At 52.9% G+C, this 23,394-nt stretch overlaps 1 protein-coding gene across 1 annotated transcript; it reads right to left on the bottom strand.

Moving 5' to 3' along the window:
- Positions 1–1,215: 1,215 nt before the first annotated feature.
- Positions 1,216–11,804, bottom strand: LOC122382265 (DCN1-like protein 4). The gene is made up of 4 exons (XM_043367369.1): positions 11,516–11,804; positions 9,851–9,959; positions 9,333–9,540; positions 1,216–2,688 (listed from the first exon to the last, which is right to left on the bottom strand). Exons 1-4 carry the CDS (start codon positions 11,599–11,601, stop codon positions 2,588–2,590), a joined length of 504 nt encoding a protein of 167 aa, XP_043223304.1. The 5' UTR covers positions 11,602–11,804; the 3' UTR covers positions 1,216–2,587.
- Positions 11,805–23,394: the final 11,590 nt, after the last annotated feature.

Genomic DNA, 23,394 nt, shown 5'->3' with positions numbered 1-23,394 from the left:
CGCATCAGTACCACCAGACGTTCCAAGGTTTAGTGTCCAATCAGTGCCCCCTGTCTTGGTAGATTTGGTGGGCATTCCGCTTTCTCGGTAGATTTAGTTTGTCAAAATGTTCTAAAAAAAAAGTGTGAAATACACCACATTGTAACGTTTTTTTTTATTTTGCTGTAACGGAGTAACGGACTAGAGAACTTCCGTTACATTATATGCAGAGGAACGGAGGAACGAGTAACGGAAGTCACGTTTTGAAGGAACGGAGGAACGAGTAACGAAGTTACAATTTTGGGGAACGATGCCCACCTATGCATATCGAAAATCGGGCATCAGGTTGCATGCCCCTCTCGGCCCCTACGGTTGCCGTGCCAGAGTATGCCGTGTTCGGGAAACAGGCCTGCTGCCCAGGCCCACTGCCCAGTACTACCGCCATCTACGCCAGTACGGCTTTTAGCGCCGCCCCTAGATGGCTCTGTATGCTCCACACTGCTGACGAGTGCGGGCACGGCGGCTGGAAGTGGACCGAAATCCCGATTCGAAATCGTGCGCCAGAAAACAATGTATAATACGATCATCTGCGCACCGCATGGTCAGAGTCAGAATTTAGCGCCAGCTTCTGACCAGTGACCGGACAGAGCCGATCAGCTGATATTTTTGACGAACGGTTTAGCAGAGGACACCGGCACTTTTGGCTTCACCGGTGTTGTCCAATTAGCATGGTCCACTTAGCTAGACTAAGACATGTCACGTTGGTTACCAATTACCGATACATTTTTAGTTGTTTTCGTAATAAAATAATAAAAAAGCGAAGCTAAAATCTTACTACATGGACTCTGCCAACCTTATTTCCTTTGCGAAGTTCACGTCGAATATGGATCGGTCCAATATCTATTATACAGATACATATGTACCGTAAAGTGGGGCTATTTGAGACAGTGGGGCTATTTGAGACAGTATTTAAAATCGAAATAAAATGAAGATCGTTTGATTTTTATGTGATATTTTTGCTCAGGGAGGTGTGGAATCGAGCAGTAAATCGCCTGAGCAAAAAATTAAGCATAAATTTTAAGTGGTTTTTATTTTATAGCAATTTTAAATACTGTCTCAAATAGCCCCACTGTCTCAAATAGCCCCACCTTACGGTATATGTATTTATACAGTTAACCTTTCATATTCCCGTCTTATTTTCAACCCATCAACATGCTTCACACAGACACCAACATCTCATATTGTGCTATGTTTATTTAACGACTGGTCATCAGCGAGCGAAACATGTTCAGAGAACTCCAGGGATACCTCCAGCGGGACGCCCGAGACTCCAGAGAGACTACAGAGGACGGTAATGCGGGGAACCTACTCCGTCGTTGCCGGAGAGCCGCTGGACCGGCCCAGGAGGAACACAAAGTCATTGCCATCGGACGCGAGAGGCGCCGATCCCAGTCGACACGTCACATATTTACAAACACACTGGCACAGACACAAACAGACGCCCTTGCATGGACGCACCGAGGCACACAGTCAGGCATACAGTATATATCACAGGCCGACATTCTCAGGCACGCGCGAGACCGACCGCAAAACACAGTCTACGACTGAAAATGCGACATTGGATATCTTCGGAAAGACTTGTTGCTGAAGTCGGCACCAAGAACGGAGAATATTGTGCACACATGAGAGTAATAACGATATTGAGGAAACTCATGTCATTAGACCGTTCAGCCCGCGCCGGGCCACCGTCCAGGCTTCAGTTAGAGCTCAGTTGAGCACCCTGCAGTGGCGTAGTGAGTCGTCACCGGACGGCGGTTTGCCCAGTGACTCTGACCGGATCTGATAATACCCGTCCCACCCCGAGTCAACAGTGGACCGCGATATGACTTCCTGCACCCGTCCGTCCGGCCGACTGTGGACGCAACCGGACATTGTGGTGTAACGCATTAGTGGCCAGCCACCGGACTACTGTGCGGTCACACAATGGTGGCCAATAGTGGTAATACCACCAGACATTGTGGGGCAACAGAGCAGTGGCCGCTGCCGGCCGGGACTGCGCCAACCGGGTCCGTCGAACGCTACCACACCTTTTTTCCACTCCCGATCTGATTCCTTCCCTCCTTCCTCTCCAAATCTACCTCCTTCCTTTCTCTCCTGATCTTAATAGTCCCCTCCTTCCACTCCCCATCTTCTTCTTTTCCTCCTCTCTCCCCGGATCTACTCCCTCCCTTTCTTTCTCTCCCGATCCCGTCGCGTTTCCAGCCGGTCCGCTACAAAGGCCCTCCTCCGGGGGGCCCGGCCAGGGTCGGTGGTCGGTACACTCCCCACCTCCCACCCGGGGTCGGCGGTCGGTACACTCCCCACCTCCCACCTACCACCGCCGCTCGACAAAGCTCATCATCGGTATCGGCCGGTTTCCGACGGCACACGAGCCGCCGCCCCCGCCTTCCGCCGGCCGCCCACGGGCCGGGGCGGGGGCGGAGGCGGCCGCCTGTCGTCACTCGCCGCCGCCGTATTGCATTGTAGTCTGTGCGGCCGGGGCGGGTCCCTTCAGGTACGCAGCGGGCGATATGATGTCACAGTCGGCGGGCTGACCTGGGTGACGTCATCAGTCGGCCTCCATGCCGGCGCCGGTATCGACGCCCAGGGCGGCGTTACGACTGCAGATGTCGCGCCTCCAGTCGACGAACTCGTCCAACATCACCGGCCCTGTCCGACGGTCAGGGCAGGTCAGATCAGGTCAGGGCAGGGCAGGGCAGGGCAGGGCAGTCAGGTCAGGTCAGGTCAGGTCAGGTCAGGGCAGGACAGTCAGGTCAGGTCACGACACAGACAGGTCAGGACACAGACAGGACAGGACAGGTCAGGTCAGGTCAGGTCAGGTCAGAGTAGGTCAAATCAGGTCAGGTCAGGTCAGGTCAGGGCAGGGCAGGGCAGGGCAGGTCAGGCCAGGTCAGGTCAGGACACAGACAGGACAGGACAGAGCAGGTCAGGGCAGGGCAGGGCAGGTCAAATCAGGTCAGGGCAGGTCGGAACAGGTCAGGTCAGGGCAGGTCAGGGCAGGTCGGAGCGGGTCATGTTCAGGAGGTAGACCCAGGAAACAGCCCAGTGCCAATTTAGGCCTTTCGGCTTGTTGATGTTGGGCTGGCAGCTCAGCTATCCTCTAAAACGGAAGACTCACATAGGCGCGCAGTGGCAGCTGCTGCACATTTCAGTGAAACGTGATGGCGAAGTTATACTAAATAAAACAGTTTTTCATCATCCAACAATCTTCATACAGACACAGTTCCAATTGTAAAGGCATCCGGATTATGATGACGAGACTGGACCTCCTGATTCAAACCAGAGTGTGGTCAAAAACTCCCCCATCCAATTTCCTCAATACACTGGGCTACAGTAGGCTGAATCAGCCTCTCTGATTGTATTTACTCTGGCGGCATTGAACTGATGCTTGTGGTCGGCCTGTCAGGAAATCAATGTTGCGACGTTTCGTTGCATTCCTTTTATCCGTCACCGGCACTCAGAGCAAACAGTGAACAGCCCAGAGATGTGATCACACGCCGTCCGGTTTCCAAACAGCTTTGCAACGCTCCGTGAGACCACGCAGTTACGTTCTGATCTGACGCACCGCCCCTGGCACTGCCGACCGTCCCGCAAATGACCCCTACTCTCCTCCCGACCCCCGTATTGCCTACCAGTCCCGGCTAGGTCAGCGGCATTGTCTAACAATGCCGGTGTCCTTCACAGAACAAACGCTCACAACGGGAACTGGAAATTCGGTGGCACTCAGTCACAACACTGAACACCGGGCATCGCTGAAACTTTCCTGAGCAGAGGTCGAAGCTCAAGCTTTGGTAAAACAAATCTTTGGCAATGGCTAATTGTAGAACTGAATATTCTGCTTATCATTTTTGCGTATAAACACATATGTATCAGGGCTTCATGCTTATTCTTATCGGAAATGCAGGAAAACAGGCGCACTTCTTTTCAGAAGAGTTGAACCGCTGATTTCCGGTTTGATATTCAGCCACGCTTAGAAGAGCAGCAATAAAAGACAAACTCAAGCATCACGGGCCGATGGGCCGGCCCCATAGTTACGGATCGCTTTAGCAAATTATGCATACTCTGTCATCACTTTGGAGTGTCAAAACTGGCATAAGTTTTACAAAAGCTCATGAGACGATAAGTTTGCGAGACGGGGGCCGATTTCGTATCAAAAGTTCTAAGTAGCAGATGACCATATGAAGGATTTCACAGCATAATAGCGACCCTGACTGGCCAGTGGCCAATCCAGAAATTTAGAATATGGTGGAATATAAATTTAGCTGATGTGGTGACTGTCAAACCACAGTTGCAATCAATAATCAACTGCAATCATTGCATGTTACTGCTCATCGCCCATCGGTCTTGGAAAATACATAAATTATTGCAGCATTCAATTTACGATTAATGGCTATGAAGAAAGAGGAACGTGTTACAAGAATATTTCAGGAGTCTAATAGAACAAATAATGCAGTGCATCTAGGGGAAAGTGGGGTAAGACGGTCAGGGTAGGTAAGACGGGCACCCCTTCTGCAGACCAAACCAATAGCGCTACGAGCAAGAAAAGTTAGGACCAGAATTGCCTTTCCCACTACACACCACCATTCAAGTCTGGTGAATTTGTGTTCAGTCGATAATCTTTTATTTTGATTTCTTTAAAACACTCATTTCATTGAAAACATCCATAATGTATTGTGCAAGCTTTTGTGTACAGCACTATAGAGTTAAAAACTCGCAATCACTTGTGGTACACTCATATGCCAACAGTGTTCATTTACGGCGGATTTGCTTTGTCTGCATCAAATTGTCCACAGCGAAAAATCGTGCTGAACTTCTGACATTGAGTTTGGGGTAAGACGGGCAACTATGAACCCAATGGGTCTGTAATGGTGAAAATATTTTTGTTGCTGTAGGAAAAAAGAAGCATTTCTAATAAGAATATGTTCGATTCCGATACTCACAGACATGTTAGCAATATTCCTTCGGCACAGTTTATTCTCGAATAATGAATGTGAAAAACGGTTCTACATGGCTTCTGAACTAGGGCCTATATAGGAGCATACGCCTTCTGCACGAATCTCGTATACTGCCATTTCCGAAGCACTTGAGACCAACGAGCGACTGTATAAATGCGGCTAATCTCGGGCATTTGTTGCGAGCTGCGCTGATCGGTGAAAGAAGCTGGCCGTCTTGCCCTACCCATGTGACCGTCTTACCCCATGGGGTGGGGTAAGACGGGTTTTTGCAAGGTTTTGCAAAAATAGCTGCAGTTTATTTGTTGAATCAGGTCTAAGTCTCATCTTCTGGCAAATGAAAGTAAAATGTCTGAAAAAGGTTTTCACCCAGTTTCCCGTTTCTATGATGTTTCTAACCGGCCGAAAAATGGCTCCAAAGTTAAGGTGCCCGTCTTACCCCACTTTCCCCTATGTTTTGTCTATTGCAACCAGCTGCATCTACAAAGATCGAGATCGAACAGTTTGGAATAAACGCAAAACAACGTAATCCGCTTACACATCACTTTGAGAGCGCAGACAAATCCTGCAAAAGACGCGTAAGAATCCTCCCTCGACTCTGAAAGAGGTATACAGTGTTTCAGACAAAGACCCTTGACCATAAATGCGTAAAATCCGAGTTACACGCTTCGCTAAACCTTGACGTGTAAAACCTCGACGACGACGCGCTCGACGTGTAAGCTACAACCGAAAATTTGTTTCTTATTCAGACTAGGTCACCTAGCAAGCCGTCGTGATCTGACCTAGGCGACCGCCAACTAATCACTAATCATTGCCGTGCTTTTGAGCTATTTGCGAAGAACATGGGCATGAGGCCCGCCCGGTTAAAGGCACCAGCTAAAGTGGTTGGTACGGTTCCGGCTGAGCCATCGCAAAGCTCGACTGCAGCCGCCCCTCCAGTGTCTGAGCAGCGGGAACGCTGACAGGCCTCATCGAGGCAGCGACAGACGCTCGGCAAGTTCCCAAACCAATTCCATTCACTTCGAGGGTTTTTGTAACCGAATGCTACTTTCGCCGAGATTTTCTGGGGCACTCTGAAGAAATGAACAAAAAGGTGCCATTCTCGTTATATACGCCATTGCCAATATGCGTGAAGTTGCTGAAAACTTTGCAGCATATTCCTTTTTTCAGTTCATACCGTTGAACTGTCGCAATTGACTGATGCAGCCACACAATCAGCCAAACAAGAGGAGTGGCCTACACGGCAGCACTTTTTCATCAGAGGCTACCGTCGCCCACGTAACCCCTATCCCGGTGATATTTTCAGTGTCCCCGTGGCCCGTGCCATGCCGTTACCAGCCGCGACATATGACGCCACTCCCGGCCAATCTTTTGAGCGGCCCAGACGTGCCTAATGAAAACGTGCCGTGAATCCCTGTCGCCGGCGGCCGCTGACAACCCGGCAGCCGTCGGTGAGCGGGCAGGGGGCTTGCTGCCGGCACTGAATAGGAGAGACCACTTCAGCCAACCAGAGTACACATGTCACAAGGCAGTGTGCACTTGAACTTACGATGTCGGCTAGTTGTCGCCCGACCGTTCCTCCACCCACACAGAAACATGCTAACTTCAGCGCGGATAACCGTGCCTGTTCACACTCGAAATCGCAGCGATAAATCCAGCAACAACGCGGCAACGAAAGCCAGCGGCGCCGGGGACATCCCACCGCACCATCCATATTGACCACGGCGCGGTCGGCGGATTTCTGGATACCACTGGACTACCGATGAGCGATTCGACGCACCCCGCTGTGCGCCGCCGCTTCATCGGTTCGTCCCACGCCTCTGGAACCTTGATAGCAGCACGGCGCCCACTTCTGGCGTCAGACCGATCGGTGACAGAGGTGAAACGCTCCGGCTACGGGCACAGCCCGAGAAATACAACAGCACCGGCCGGCAGCAGCAGTCTCAAAGCAGAACGGCGTGTGCAGGCGGAAAAAGCCGCTACAAACTAGTAACAAAACACTCGATCTCGACCGAGGAGCTATTGGCGGCGACAGGCTAAGGGTAACGGTGATAACAAATGTAAATACAACATTAGCATTACCAGAGCCGGTAAATCACCCCCGCGGCTGTCTCGCTGGAAATGTAAAACGACAGGGCCGGTGCAAATGAGACCGAAGCCGAGGTGACGGCACCCAGTGGACACATCCGACACTCCTCCGCGCCGCCCTGGTAACGACACGCTACCGGAGACCGACCGAGACACGGCTTCGACCGCTCACACGGCTCTGAAACACTCTTCAATTTATGGATTTCAGTTACTCTGGCTTGGTTCGCTAATATGGATCTGAAACGCCCTTTCAATATCTCTTTGAAACTCTCTGCCCACATGCTTGCTCGCCACCAGAGTCCCACTTTATTCAACTAGTGATCCACCCATCCGCCTAGTTCCATGCATCCCACTCTAGTCTTGTCACTGACAGTCTCCCCCTGTGCCCTGTCTCCGCCCCTGCCCCCCTCCCTGTCTATCCGCCTGGCGCCGCCTCTGGAGCGCCCCGTTGATCACCACGGTCGGGTGGGGACACGGGATCGAGTCTGGGGCGCCGGACACTATCGGGCACCAGCCGAGACACCGGCGCAAACTTTACGGCGCGCTGTACGCTCGAGCGGCCGGCCACCGCGCTCCAGTGGCCACGGGCGAGAGAGCAGGGGGTAGTGTAGACAGAGCGACGGGGAAGGGGACGAAGTCGGTCAGCACGGTAACATGTTTAGAAGGAGTCGGTGATGAGTGTTATGACCATGAAGCAGTCGACATGACGCTAATTTAGCGTCATTGAAGGTTGCATGGAAGCTTTAAACCTCATTTCTGCCGAGGTGCGCAGAGCAAATACAAAGAAGCATGCAAAAAAAAAAGAATGTTGACGAGCTGAAAAGGTCGCATAGAAAGGAGGCCAAAGAATAAATGATCCTAGTCAATGCGAATCAACACACAATCGAACCAATTACCGACTCCCAGAACCAGATCAATCAAAACTCCGGCCAACAACTGCTAGAAGAACACATGAAAACATAAAACAAGCCTGCAGCGCTATGCCAATCAGCGTGTGTTGTCAGCACGGGTGGAACTCGCCAGTACCGCAGTGTGACGCCCCAAGGTATGCCGCCCCCGCCGAGGGCTGGCTAATTTGGTGTCGGCGCCGCGGGGCGCCCTGACCACCCGTTCCGGTCAGGTCGGCTCGATCCTCCCTGGATGTGGGGGACGGCTCGGTCGGGAAGGTGACCGTCTGTGACCGCCGGTCTCAGGGCGTCTGACCGCTAGTCTCTGGGACTCTGAACTCCGGCATAGGACGTGTAACTGGTAACTACTGTCTGGCCCCTGTCGCCAAGCGACTCGGCCGGTCCCCGACGGCAGACGCCACCCCTACGACTCTCCAGCTCGCAAAATTACACCGCAGACACCGCAGGCCGCCCAAAAAGCCAGTCTGCCGATCAGCCTTCCAATAAGACCGGGCCCCCGCTGGGAAGCGTTACCCCCAATACGGCGCTGAAAAATGCACGGTCTCTAATGGGCGCCGGAGAGGCGGGCCATTCGAGTCCGGGCAGGGGCGTCACCTCTGGCCGCCAGCGCGGGGGCGCCGTCCACTGCTGGAGTCTCGGGGGACGGACATGGATGGCCGGCCGGCTCTAACCGACGCCGGGGTGACGAAGCGTAGTTCTGCCAGTGCTTCAGTGGGGCGTAGGCAGCTCTATCGATATATCCTCCCCACCTCCCACTCTGGCTGGGCTGGGCACGCCGCTGCGCCGGCCGCAGCCGTCGGGGAGCGCCGGGCGACTCCGGCGATGCATTGTATCAGCGGGGCTGACAACCCCATCAGCTCGGCCCGGGGGACAGGCGTTACAGCCGCCGGCACCGCCGCCCAGACTTCTGTCCCATCCCTCCTCGACTCGTGCCCAGCATTGCGCTCTGAAGTTGCGCCGGGTCCCCATTCAGAGATAGTCAGAATACCGGAAATATGCACGATAAGACGGGCGTCTCTGTTAGTGAGTGACGGCGAGGAAAAGGTCAACCCATCGTCACAGGCTATGCTGGTATAGATAACGCTATTATCTACGTACGCACTAAACCTGAAAGAGCCTGCTAGGTCCATATGAAGACAAATGATCCTTTACGTAACCACTGCAACTAGTCTTACGCTTTTCTGCACCTATGTGCAGTAGAGTGCACAGCCTTCCACCGCAAGAAATCATGTGAGTTTGATTTAACTCGTATTTCTCCGGTATCTAGCGTAGTCATTAGCATTAGAATACAGCCACAGCGTTCCATGCGAGCCAATTCAGCCGTCACCCGGCGACCCGTACTCACAGGCGCCATTCTCATCATAGCCGGAGAGGTCGGGGGCCACCACTCGGGAGAAGTCGAGGATGTTGTTCCACTGGTCGCGGTTCACCACCCGGTACCGGCCCTGCGCCAGGAACCGCAGGAAGACGGCGCACAGCGGCCACCGGTCCTGCAGCAGCACGCGCAGCATCGCTATCGCCGTGTCCAGCTCCATACTGCGCTGGCTCTTCTCCTGTAGACAGTGGGAGGGGAGAATTAACCAGAGTTCAGCCATCTCCCTTTTTTGTTACCTCGTCATATTCACTTTTTAACACATTCAAATGTGAAAACTGATACATGTGAAAACAAAGAGCGATTAATCAGGCAAAGATAGCCAAACTTTGACAAAAAGGCAAACAACACCTATTTGTTTCGGCGAAAATCATTTGCCCATAGCGCAGCCAGTAGCTATCCAGTTCAATTACAGCAATCATCACCGCCAAAGACGACTTGCTGGCAAATGTCCAGACTCGCCCGCCCATGTGTCCACCTCACCCGCGTACCCGAGCGAAGTCGAAGCCGAACCTGTAGATGGCCTTGAACGTGTCCGGGTGGTCGAGCAGAGCCAGCAGGTAGTCTATTCGCCAGCGCAGCGACTCCAAAGAGTCAGCCCTGTCCGGAAAGACAGAGGGAGCAGAGTCATTACTCGATCCGCCAGAGCAGCGGCTTTAGAGAGTCGGCGCTGTCGGCAGGGTAGGGTAGGGAAGGAAGGGTGCGGTAAGGAAGATAGGGTCAGTACTCGTCCCTATTGGACAGACACGGTCAGTTCACAACCTGCACGATGAATGCAGTCAGTTCACCGCCCTGTATGAAGGACAGGGAAGGTCAGCACTCGTCCCTGTTGGATACACGTGGTCAGTTCACGGCGCAGGCGGGGTGAACGCGGATGCCAAGGCTAGTGTTCGGCCCTATCGTTCCCAGGACCCCGGCGGCAGTTCACCGAGAGTCGACCACACAGAGCGGTATATGTCTCTCCGGCCGCCGGCCGCCGCCTGTCACACATGACCGGCCGCGCGATCGGGACCACCTTTCAGGGCCGCCAACTTGCCGAACTCCTTCACAATTGAGTTAATGGAAGCTGTCAGCTCAGCGTCAGCGGCCCCGACTCTCAGATGACGCTCAGTGGTGCCCGGTGGTGCTAGGATGACGACAGTCAACGAGATGGTTCCGCTAAATGCGCCGATTACGCGTCATTAGCGTGTGTGATACAAAAATACGGAGCAATTATGGCAGCGTAAAATATAGAGTTTATTATATTATTACATATTCAACCAGTATCTAAGGATCAAACATAGAACTTCAGCTAATTTGACAGAGTGGTATCAAAACGGCATGGCCACTTTAGGAAGCGTAACCCCATGGCTGAGGGAGTAGTTTTGGATAGCCCTTCGGCTTCGCCGTATTCCCATCGGTTCGGTGCGACTTCTAGGATCAGAACCATGCAATAAAATGTGACAGAGAAATCAGAACTGATGTGAGGAGTTAACGATTTTCAGCAAATCGGTCATCCCAGCGGGAGGAAAATAATCGCTACTTTCTGTCGGCTTTTGAGATAACCAAGAAGGCCAAACTTTGGAAGTTTGCGATCGTCATTATGGCGTTCATGTGAACTTTGTAATTTCGTTGTGATTACATGAAATGTCTTTAGAGCTGCACTCTGTGGACCAGAAGGTGCACACATTTGTGCACAACATATTTGAAGGCTTGAAGTCGGGTCAGCGTTCTGAAACGTAGCCATTACAGGCGGCGTCCCGAGAAGACCGACGCTGCTCATAGCAAACACCGAGCCCCGCAGGCTAAGCCTCGCTTCTTGTAGTCTACTGCCACCGTCCCCAGTCAAACCCGTCTGACCGTCACAACCCTGTCCAGGACCCATCCCAGCGCTACCACTCCCGGTCCTGATCCCATCCCACTGCCACCCACCCCACCCCCACCCCACCTCCACCACCGTCTCCTGTACTCACTGCAGCCGTGACAGTCCGCGCAGCCACTCCGTCCCACCCCAGCCCCACCAGCCAGCCCCATCCCACTACCCTGACCCCACCCCACCGTCCCCGTCCACTCACTGCAGCTGTGACAGTCCGCGCAGCCACTCCGCCCCACCCCAGCCCCACCAGCCAGCCCCATCCCACTACCCTGACCCCACCCCACCGTCCCCGTCCACTCACTGCAGCTGTGACAGGCCGCGCAGCCACTCGTCAGCGCTGAAGTAGCCCATGTTCTGGGCGTCCATCTTCCAGGCCAGCACCAGCATCACGACGTTCTCAGGCTCGACGCGCAGGTCGCGGCAGAAGAGCTCCACGCCGTCCGGACCTGGGCGAGGGAGGTGGGGGCTCTCACCATCGCCCAGCCCGCACAGGGGATATGACAACACGGCGGACACTCGAGTAATGCGACATTGGTGTAGATGCAGTTTTGTGATCTTTTGTCATTTTGATGAAACAATACAAGCTTGTGATGCAATGCGCAACAAGACACTCGTCAGAACACTGAACGAACACTCAAAGGTAGTCAGGGTCCCAATAAATAAGACAGCCTGTCTTATGAGGCAAAGAAAGGTGTGGTTGACCACGCCTCCAAGTTCGGCGTCGCGGTCTCGATCAGGTTTAAGTCGTCTGAACCGATCAGGTCCAATGCAACAGTGTTGGAACAGCGGGTTCTGCCAAGTCAACTCCCTCCCCATGCGTTCCGTTCCGGAGGCACGTTACGTTGGCTGCCAGTCCAGCAGACGTTGGCTCGCGTGAGCGGGTACAGAAGGGTTGGACGTGTGGCCTTACTTTCTTACAGAGCCAGGGGAGAGCTGGGCGTGCGAGCCTGTCAGTTCGGCGGAGGGCGCTGAGGGTCACAGTTCGGTGGACCCAGAGGTAAAGAGGTTTACACCCGTGACAGTCGTCGCGGCTGTCGCTGAGACCTCTCCTGGCGGACTGGCGGCAGCGTAGGATCAGCGAGAGGAGCATGTAACAATGTCAAAGACCGTACTATGTATCAATGTCCGAGACTGTGCCATTGTGCCGGTCGCCCGACCGAGACGCCACCTACAGTTGAGCCGGCCACTGCGCCAGCCGCCGCCAGACAGCGAGTCTCAGTCTGAGTCACGGACCCGTCCACGCGATCGTGATGTAATCCCAAGACACGCCGCGATACAACATTTTTTGGTGCCGTGACCAGGATATCGTCGGAACGTCATTCTTTGTTCCAAGTCACCTCGCGGTCACCATTGGGTCTCATCCCTTCGGTGCAAAATGTGGGCGAAACAGTTCTTCCTAGCTCTCCCGTGGCTCTCGCTGACGCCCGCTGCAACAAACGTCCTCTTCTTGTGCTGCGGAACCCTCTGTGATTCGTTCAATCGCTGGACGATCCATTTTCCCGTTGAAGCGCCGACATCGTGGACGTACATGTACAGAAGTTATCATACTGTGTCAAAGTGAGTCACGATTAAATTAGAAGTTAATATTTTAAGTTATTGCGTTGGTAACGTTGGTGCTTCTAACTATAAGATATGGCCGATGTCTGCCGTTCGAACCTTCTGTCCGCCCCAAATTCTCATCTTCGACTAAAATTCTGCCCCTGGCTTATCTGTACCACTCCAAGACATGACCCACACCGAGACGCTCCACAACACTACCCGACGTATCAGCACCGCAAAAATGGACAATGAAGCCCGTCCCAAATCAAACCAGGCACGAGACAACATATTGACTACAGACAGCGCACATCAAAGATGCTTACAGTGGTTTTCTAGCCGGCAGACTACGGCCGCGGTAACCTCGACTGCCCTGATGACCGCCGTCAGCCTTGGCCCCGCCATCTGAGCCGACAGCACCGCTGCTCCACTGGTGTTGTTGACAATCGTCAGCAACAGGCCGGCCCCACGACGTCCGGCGTTAAACTGACAAACGCCTTCAATGCTGACGTCACCGGGAGCCGCCGAGCAGCCATGACCTGACGCCTGTCACCTGACGGTCATCACAAGTCATCCAAGTTCGCAGTCGCATTGTCACCGCCATGCCGTCGATAACGCATGTGCGCTTCCGTTTCTCTGCTCACCGCACGCTTTGCCTGGCTGTCACGGAGTGAGAGCGCCCGACGTAAGCCGAACCAGTCGCCGTCGCAGGCTGTCCGCCGCATCCGGCAGACGTCGGCTCACGAGGTGCAGGTCCAGAAAGACCCAGGTGAGTAACTTGAGCCCTCTGAAAGGACTCAACTTGGCCAGGAAGCACGGTACCTTGGTGGTGAAGGGCAGGCTACAAAACCGGATTGAGATATCATTCATGTCATCGCACACATCATGTCATCACGCACGTCATTCATGTTATTCACAATAAAAACCATGATCAAACTTCTCCTGTGAAAGATACCTATGCATGTGCGGGTATGGGTGTTGGTTTGTGGCATGACCATGGTGGCTCGTCTGTGAGAGGTTGTGGGCATTCAGGACACAGTCCCGCTCCTGCATTCGCGTGTGCGAGCCCGTCTGCCCGCTACACCAGTTGGCATGGTCTCGTTCACAGTTTGTTGTAACTGCTGCTCTGCTCATGCCCCGCTCGTCCCGCATCTGCATGGAGGCTTCTGTGTTAATGTCCTATTTGTGTTGCAGAAGGCGAATTCCCATGTGAAATACACACATCAGCTCTGAAGCCTGCATGTGACTGTATGAGCACACCCAGCATCCTGAAGGCGCCCCTGCAATGAAGACGGAGGACAGTCTCATGGAACATCCTAGCAGTGGCGAAATGGTTCGCAAAGAAAAGAAAACTGGAGAAGTGAATAAAATGTCAAGAAACAGAAAAACCCATGGCAACATCGGAAAACATCTGGAAACACGCAGTAACGCACGGCAACACATACCAAGCTCAAGGGCTTTGATGAAGCAAACAGCTGAAGCGCTGTGAGAGAGAGAAATGGCAATTGCAAAAAGTGGGAAATGTATGGCCCAATTCACAGTGTACAAGGCTTTTGCACTGAACATTTGAGGAGCTATGTGAGATGATACTGATAGAGCGAAGCGATGGCCGGCGGATGGCCAGGTCATTTTACGTCACCCGGTAAGGGGCTTCGCTGTCCCACGCCGGGATACTGATCGGGGCAGCGGTGCTGACCATGTCGCGCCGTGCCGCGAGTCACCGGGAAGTCTTGCGGTCGAGTGCTGCGCGGAGTGAATGATAGAATGCGAGTGCTATAATACAGACGCAAGGTCACTGGAGTCTACAGGCGGCTGAAGGCTGCACAGAGACCAGGACTCTACACATACATCAACCGAGTGCATCGTGCGACATAAGTCACCGGACGATGATCTGTGGGTAGGATGCAGACACAAAAAGATCAGCCGAGGGAAGCCCAGCATGTCAATGTCTTATTTCTACTGATACTGCTGCCTGTGCTGCCCAGTGTATGCTGCCACTGGGCACTGCAAGTCCACGCTTGCTGCTACTACAGTCTGTCCTTTGACTGCGGCCGTTCACGGTACAGACGCGTGACGCGCTCAGTGAGGTAATGCTAGATAAGCTAGCTGAACATATTTGGAGAGCAGTTGGATGAGAGCAGTTGGATGGGTCGTTTATTGGCCACGTATATAATCTGTGTGGTGGGAACTTCGGCGCTATCATGCACATCGCTGCTGGGTACGTCGATCACGACATAGTCCGGGCACCACTCCAAGAAAGTGGTCTTATAGACAGTTTGAAGATGGTTTTGGCAAGCAACTGTCAGGCCTCGCGGCGCCTGTTAAGACTACTAACCTCCTGAGTGCTGATTAACTGTGTGTGTGGGTGGGTGGGGGGGGGGGGTATGTATCTTTTTGTCGCATGACGATGCTGAATAAACAATAATAATAATAATAATAATATCGCCACCCAGCAGGGGCGGAGAATGGCAGATATGATAACTGGCATCATCACCTTGCTGCCAGATGCACCTCACGACTGCATGGTTTAGAGCTATTTGGTGGGCGCTCCAATCGTGCCGAAAAACGATGGCGAGGGACTGGCAGAAGAGTGGCTGGAGACTGTAACGTCAGTGGGAGTGAAAGAAACGAGGAAGCTCGCAGTTATTTGCACCGATGGACAGTATCACATGGCCGACGTCCCAGCGAAGTTTCTGGCGAAACTCCAGTCAGCTCACACAGAGCAGCGCGATCCGTGGAGCCATGTGTCCCTTGTACGTGGGATGGGGCGCCCCTGTTGAAAGTTCGAACACAACTGTGTTGTGTGGTAGTTAGTTTTTCAAATCATTTACTCGTTGATTGTGTAACTAGCCGCAGCTTTCTGTTTTTACATTAAATATGCTGGTAAACGTTGGCCAATCTTACCACTATACCAGCCACATGTGGCATATATGTTCGCACAAGTTCTGCTATCAGGTCGTTATGTGTTCTCAGATGCATCAAGGCTCCCACTTCATCAGGAAGCTCGAGAACCACGCCGCTAGTCGACAAAACGGAGTGGACGCTCGTGGCCGCACGTTCGGGAGCCACAACAGAAAGTGAAGGAAGACATGGCGTACATCAGGATGACTGGCGACCTGGAACGGATACACAAAACACTATCTTCAGGTACGTTCGATGAGTCGGGAAAGCCTTGGAACTGCTGCAACGGGACAGGATCATTCCCAGGGAGGTCCTGCCGTGGGACTCTATCATGGCGACCTACTCCAAGCTTAGGATGATGGAGCCGGGCTCTAACCACCAGCTGCTGAAGAGCCTGTGGTCAGCTGGTGACGCGCGCCTGTCGCCTTACCTGGAGCTAGTTGTCAGGCTCTGGCTGCTCTGCCCGGCAGAAAGTGTCGTGGAGAGCATGGCGAGCACTGTCAAGGCCGTGTTCGGCACCCAGAAGACCTGCTGGTGTAGTGAATGCAATTTCGTTGCGCCTTTCCCGTCAGCAGTCAGCTGAATGTGTACGTTGTTCAAGGTCACTCACTCTCGCGATACTCTCGGCTGGCTCGCGGCGCGGTGTGATAGTCGCGGCTGCATTATTCGTTTTCTATTGTTCTATTATGTGAGTGTGCAAAGTAAAATAGAACGTAAATGGTATTGAACCTTTTCTAATCACACTACCACACTGGTGCCGTTGATGTGAACGTGGGATGAGGCATAGTCGACACGTGCATCCTCGCTTGATACGTCATTCGGCGTGGCTGTAGCAGACTTTCCCTTGATGTGGAAGGATCTGGAAGTGCGTCAGCACATCATACATCTAGTCGCAGTGCCAGCCCGCCCCGGCGTAAACGGCGTCGTGACCTCTTCTCGTCGGAGTCGGAGTCGTCAGAAGATGATGACACGGCAGATAGTCGGGAGGAGTATCGAATGACGCCGCTGCGGGCGCGGGGAGGAGCGGCGCCGGCCGATTTGCGCCTGCCGGCAGTAACAACCAAGGCAGCGAGGCAACTACGGAATCAGCGGAACTACGTAGCGGTGCGTGATGCGGTCAACCCGGTAGAACCAAGTCCCAGTAATGTACTGGAGTAAATCGGGCGAGTGGCAGCGATCGTCACGCATACTAACTACATACTTCTTCCCGCAGTCTGCAGCCCAAACTGCAGGCTGCAAGCGACAAGTTGCCTGACGTGGCTGATAAGCCGTAGCGAGCAGGAGGGATGGCGAGAGGAAGCAGCGATCCCAGGAAAGCTTCAACAAACACCATGGAGCGCGCGACCTGCTGCCGACGTAGCGGCCCGGCGATGTGGTGCGAGTGAGAACCCGTATCGCCGCGGACTGGCCCGAGCGCGCGACTGTGCGTGATCGGGTCGGTAGGAGGAGCCATTTAGTGGAGAAAGACAGTCATGTCGCGAGGCGTAATTGAGGCCCCATGCGCCTCTTACCGGAGACCGAGTCGCCTCCGGGATCGTCAGACTCTTCGGTACCTGCGTCGGTGCGAACGTCACCGGGCGTGCCGGACCGTCTATGTGTAGGCGCGGCTGTCTCGGCGCCGGCTATCGCTCCGCCGAGGCGGACGCCGAAGCCCTGCCCGCGTGTGCCCCGCAGCAAGCCCGAGCAGGACCCGCAACGGCAGGCTGTTTGGGTCACGCACGTCATCCCCTTTGGGCCGTTATCGAAAAGCAACAACATCTTGCACCGTTTCGCGTGTGTGGGGAGATGTACCGATATGTTGTGAGTCGCCGTCAATATCGAAATGTGCATCGATTCACGGCGAGAGGAGCAAAAGCTCATCTGGAGGGCACCACGCACCCTCGCCTGCCAGCGGCGCCCGCAGCCTGCCGTCTGGCAGCGGCAGGCCACGCGCTCCCGCACCCCCGCCAAGTCGTTCGCCAGCTACCCAAACAGGCATCAGCTATCCCAGGAAACGGCGCGCGCCAATGACTGACTCGGGCTGGCAAGATCGGCTAGTATGGAGAGCAATATGTAGAGCAGCAATGAAAATGAGGACGAATTTGACGCCTTCGCCAAACAGCCGGCAATACCACGAGGCGTATCCGTTAACACGATGCATACCACATCATGACTGTAAACCTGGAGCTCATGAAGAACCAGGATAGTGACGAAGTTCGAGCTGATGAAAATGCGTGATATGTGACGCACCAGCTACTGGGCAGTGGGCATGTAGGTAATATGTTAGTTTTGTCAGCTAAGAAAGGCAGTCTTCTAGGCTTAGCAGTACGCCATACCATGTTGTACTGTTGCTACATGCTACCATGCTGCTATGCATCAAGCTAGCTACATGTGCCAGCTCCTGGCATGTTAGTGGGAGATATGTTTGTTTTCTCCGCCAAGCAGACCTGCATGACTATTGCCACCTGTGGTTATAGTCATGAGGCATATTCGTAACCGCGATGCATACCACGTGTAACAAAGTAGGAGTTAACAGCTCGTTATTGAAGTGTGAGCTTCTTTTTGTTACGTCAAAATGACGAGATCCCAAATGGTAGTCATTGGCCCGTTTGAGGGGCGTCTCCGTATTGTCTGCGCTTGCATGGGGTCCGCCGGCCGAGCCGGAGCGGGCGCAGCCCCCCGCAGTCACGTTTGGATCATTGCTTCGTTCGGACACATTTGGAGTCAACTCTAAACTAAAGCAGTTCATCCGCGTTAAACCGATACGCTTCGGATACAAGATGTGGGCAAGGTGCGCCAAAGACGGCTACTGCTTCAAGTTCGCCCTGTACTGCGGGAAGGACACAGAGGCCCCCATAGATCTGCCTCTCGGCAGCCGGGTCGTACAGGAGATGCTGGAGGCCGTCGAGACCTGCACCGATCACAAGGTGTGTTTTGACAATCTGTTCACCTCACGCTCCCTGATGATGACGCTGACAGAGCGGGGGATGAGAGCCGGCTCATCCACAACTACAACCAGAACATGGGCGGGGTCGACAGTCATGACTAGTTGTGCGGGAAGTATGCCACCGGGATCAGAGGTAAGAAATGGTACTGGTGTTTATTTACATGGATGCTAGACATGGCAGTTGTGAACGCGTGGCTTCTGCATCGTCTTGTGCAGACAGCTGGTTCTCCTCTGTCGCTGCTGGAGTTCCGCCGACAGATAGCTGTGGCTCCTATATGCGGGCGCAGCTGAGAGCCGCCCTCGGCGCTCTATGATAGCCCCCACCCACCGCCCCAAGTGACGTCCGCTACGACGGAACCAGGGCCATCTACATCTACTGCGCCGGTCGGGGGCTCTGGAGATCGTCCAGCATCTCGAGGACGTGTTTCTAGAGCGTGGAGCCCCGGCCGAAATACTCACGGACAATGCGACGGAGTTCCGCGGCCGGGCTATGATGGCGTTCGCGGCCCGCTGGGACGTGGCGATGCGATTCCGCGCCGCCTATGAGCCCGGCGGTAACGGCGTTGTCGAACGCCATTACCGGACCATCAAAGTGATGGTGGCCCGGCAGGCCTGCTCCGTCGCTGAGGCAGTCCACCGCTACAACGTGACACCTAAAGATGGCAGCGACCCGGCAACAGCTCCGATCAACGAGGTGTTCCGACACCCTGGCCGCGACGTTGACGTGACGCCCCGCGGACGAACAAATGGGCAACAGTGCGACGCCCTGCCGCTGAAAACACCAGGTGTGTACCAGGTGGGGGACAAAGTGTGGGTCCGGCGACGGGGCGACCGATGTTTTGTGAAATCGGACGAGGGAACTGCGACAGGCGTCGTGTCGGCTCAAACAGTCGAAGTCGACAATGTGCCGCGTCATGTGCGCAATCTCCGCCACCGTTTGACCATGACTGATGCCCCGAGACCGGTGACCGTACACGCCCCGACGGCGGAGCGGTGCGAGGACAGTGACAATGAATGTGATGGCATGTATATGGCAACACCTCCGATTGATGTAACGGAGACACACACGCGGCCGCCGACCGTCGATCAGACCGCGAGGGTCGATCCACCGACCCAGTCTGAGGTGTCAACGGAATCGAGCGAGCCAATAGACGGCGAATTGTCCGAGGGCGAATCACCCGCGACCGTTACATTGCGACGCAGCGTACGTGAGCGACGGGAACCAGACAGATATGGTATTGTTGTGACGGGGGATGTACTTGATGAGTGGAGTGAATGACATGATGCGGTTGTAAACGCCGGAAGCGTTTATTGTCTCCATTTGGTTTTCGTTTATATTCTCCTGTCCTTTCCTGTCCCATTGTGAGCACATCGACCCGTCTTGTTGAGCGAGCTGTACAGGGTGTCTCAAAAGTTCGTTCACAGGTACCAGCCATGCTTTTTTGTCAATAATTCTGAATCAACAATAAATTAACAGTCGAAATTTTGCATGGCATTGGTGACAACCTTCCTCAAGCAGTCTCATTGTTTTCAAGTGCATTCGACCCTTCATGAGCTCACAAAAAGGGTTCACCTCTGACCATGGGTCAGGCACGAAAATGTAGGTTGCAAAGTCGGGTATGTTGTGAAACTCTCTGTTTCAGGAGTAATGGGAATGGTTAAGTCGGAAATGACACATGGCTAAGTGTCGGCGAGGATGAGTGCAACATGATGATCATTTCATAAAAACGGTGGCTAAAATTTTTGAAGGACGAAACCATGCGAGACTAACGGCGTTTTGAACGACCCTCGCACGACAGCAGACTCGTGTTCCGGAAAGCAGCTGAAAATGCGGTCATAACTATTGAAAACTGGCAAGAAGGTCACAGACAGAGGTTACCCATTTTCAAAAAGTGCAGGTCATCGTAAAATAAAGACAAATTATAATTTAAAATTGTTTATAATATCTATAACGCTAATTTTTGGGGACAATAACACAAAAATCGTCAATGCCAAGGACACCTGACCCTCCAAAAGTGTCAGTTATTGTAAAATTTTATCTAACGAAGTTTCAAGAGACAGATCTGCAGCGAATAATTTTCTTTTAAACACAAAGTCCCGATAAAACCACACGATGGACAGGTTTGGGCCGTTTACAAAGCAGAACATCTCCCGAGGAATACACTCCGCAACCGAGCGAAGGTCTTGGCATGGGGAATGACGAGCGCTTGGAATTTGCAAAATTTGCACAATGTGTCTGAGAAACAGACGTCCGACACATTCTGCTACCATATGATGCGAAAAATTTACTCCTGGCGCTTCCCGTTTGTTCAGGACTGGGGTCGTTTTGAAAAGGAAAATGGCGTTTGGGATGTCGGCGCCAGTCATTCATGAAGGAGTTAGCGCCAGAGAATGCCTACAAAATACTCAAGAATGGTGTCGATGCAAGCTGTCGGCTTTCAGGGAAAATCAGATGTTGCCGGGGAGCTAGTCAAAACTAAATTCGACGCAGAAACTGCAGGGGATTCCCCTGCAAGAGCTTGAAAGCTGGTACCCTTTTATCAGCCTCCGGCAGCTGACAGAGCAACAAAAATCGGTATGTGCAAATATTTTTGGAGATACACCAAAGGGGTTGGTTTCCAACCTTCTTAATCAGTTGTCAAAGCATGCATATTTGTCTAGTGTACACACAGACACCAAAACCTTATACTTTTGGCCGGTTCTTATATGCTTTATTGGCATGGGAAATGTGTGAACGAACTTTTGAGACACCCTGTAGGAAACGGAGAGCCAGTAGAGGGCTCTGCTGTCTGGTTGCAGCCAGAGGTAGGGGGCAGCACGGAGCACGGGTTGAGACGAATTGGTGCTGATTGGTACTTGTGTAACGTCAATGTGGATGGGAACAAGGCAGTGTATGATGGGAATGTGGAATTGCGTCGTAGGTGGAAAATGTTGGTGAGTGTTATCGTCTCTAGCAATAAAGAGACGCTCGATTGTCCTATCAATATGTTCATTGTGCTGCTTGTTACATTGTGCTGCTTGTTTCATTGTGCTGCTAGTTACAAAGTGGATCTGAGAAATGCGCCGAATTGTGCCCATTTTTGCGTATGTGTTTCATCGCGAGTATTCTGCAGGATTGTAGTGCAGCACTGAATTAAGTTTGTCTGTTATAAGGCCAGAAATATTCTCTCAGTGTTCAGGCCATTTAAAGGGACCCTCCCACCTTCAAAAAAGTTAATGAATTGGCATGAAAGTGATGTCGCTCGGTTCAGAAAGAGTGAAAACGAATATCTACCAAATTTCATCGAAAAATATTCACCGCTTTTCAAGATATTAGGCTTTTACTTTTGTTTACTTTTTGGGATCTCCGCTGTTCCTAGCGACTTTATTTGAAAGTGCGGCATTTGTTGCGCGCAAAGCAGCATATACCACCCCGTGCTACAAAACGTTTTAGTCAAACATTTAACGGTCGTTCGAAAGCCTGATGACGTCATCAGATTCCCGTAATGGTTAAGAGATAGGGACCACGCTGGTCCCACCCTGCAAGTAAAGGGAAGAAATTTCTTGAACACCATAAAGCTGCGGGGGTTGCGACCAGGATAAATGGTGGTTTCTGAGCCTGGCCGCAAACTTGGCTATCTCAACTCAAAACTAATGTTAAGGTGGGAGGGTCCCTTTAAGGCGATTTGATTGCAGTGGGAGAGCGACACTCGTACGACCTTGACCTTGGCCGCGCCATATTCGTCTTGAGTTCTGTGTTTGGCCCCCCATTGCCCTGTTTGTCTTTCGTTTCTGCTTTATTAATTTTGATGTACCCTTTCAGAAACCTTGCTTACTTGCTTACTTTGACTTGCTTGGATGCTTGTGAAGCTGGGGTCACAATACAGAGGCCAGCTATCAAGTTGCACGAGTTTTGCACCACCAGACTGCAGAGTTTTGGAGACGCCTGGAGGCGACAGTGGTTCTTTAGAACCAGGGGGTGATGTAGCATGATGAACGCAATGAGGAATGTGAGTAGCGATGAGTCAGGCGCGCGGCGAGACTGAGCTGCGGGACGTGACCCGGTGACCCAGTGTGAGTCATCTGCCGCCGCCGCCGCCGGGCGTCGGGGCGGCCGGGTTACGCCCGGCAAAAACACGTGTGTCTTGATTTTTTACCTTTGCGGAGCCGGACGTCATTCTTTTTTTTTGCATCTCCAGTTTACGCCACGTTTTCCGGCTTGGCTGGCACCGTAGCCATTAGCTGGACCGGTACCCTTTCCCCAGGCTGGATCGGTGCCCCATACCCCAGTTGGGCCTTCATCGTCCCCAGGCTAGGTCGGTACCCCTTCCCCCAGTGCACAGTGGGGATTTTTCCGATCTAGCACGTATTTATTCGTAGAGGGCAAACCATAGGTAGAATTGTAGCCAGATTGTGCATAGATGTTGGCTGGTGTGTCCTGGTGAGAATTTTACCTGTAAATGTGCATAATCAACATAGTATAGGGGGTTCAATTGGACCCCCCGCTCAGCCGTTTGGCCCCTGATCAAGCTAGAGCTTCGCGGAAAAGTCAAGCGTGCTGCCTATGACGAAATTAGGCCGAATATATCCAATTTCAAAGTCCAAGGTCATAAGCTGACCTTCCAAGTCAGTTTAATGACCCAACTAAAGTTGGGAAATCGAGACATCTTGAAACTTCGCAAAGTTAGGGTGTTACGGGGTATTTTGGGGTGCTGATCACGAATTTTATGTTAGTTTTGATCACAGACGATATCTTTATGCATTTAGGCCAGGTCGGGTCAGGTCAGGTAGGTTAATTAGTAGGCGTCCTGCCGGCCATTCATAGAAGTGTCACCTAC

The sequence above is a fragment of the Amphibalanus amphitrite genome, unplaced genomic scaffold, assembly GCF_019059575.1.
Source record: "Amphibalanus amphitrite isolate SeventyFive unplaced genomic scaffold, NRLGWU_Aamphi_draft 000136F_arrow, whole genome shotgun sequence".
Lineage (NCBI taxonomy): Eukaryota > Metazoa > Arthropoda > Thecostraca > Balanomorpha > Balanidae > Amphibalanus > Amphibalanus amphitrite.
This window is presented reverse-complemented; position numbering and strand designations above follow the sequence as displayed.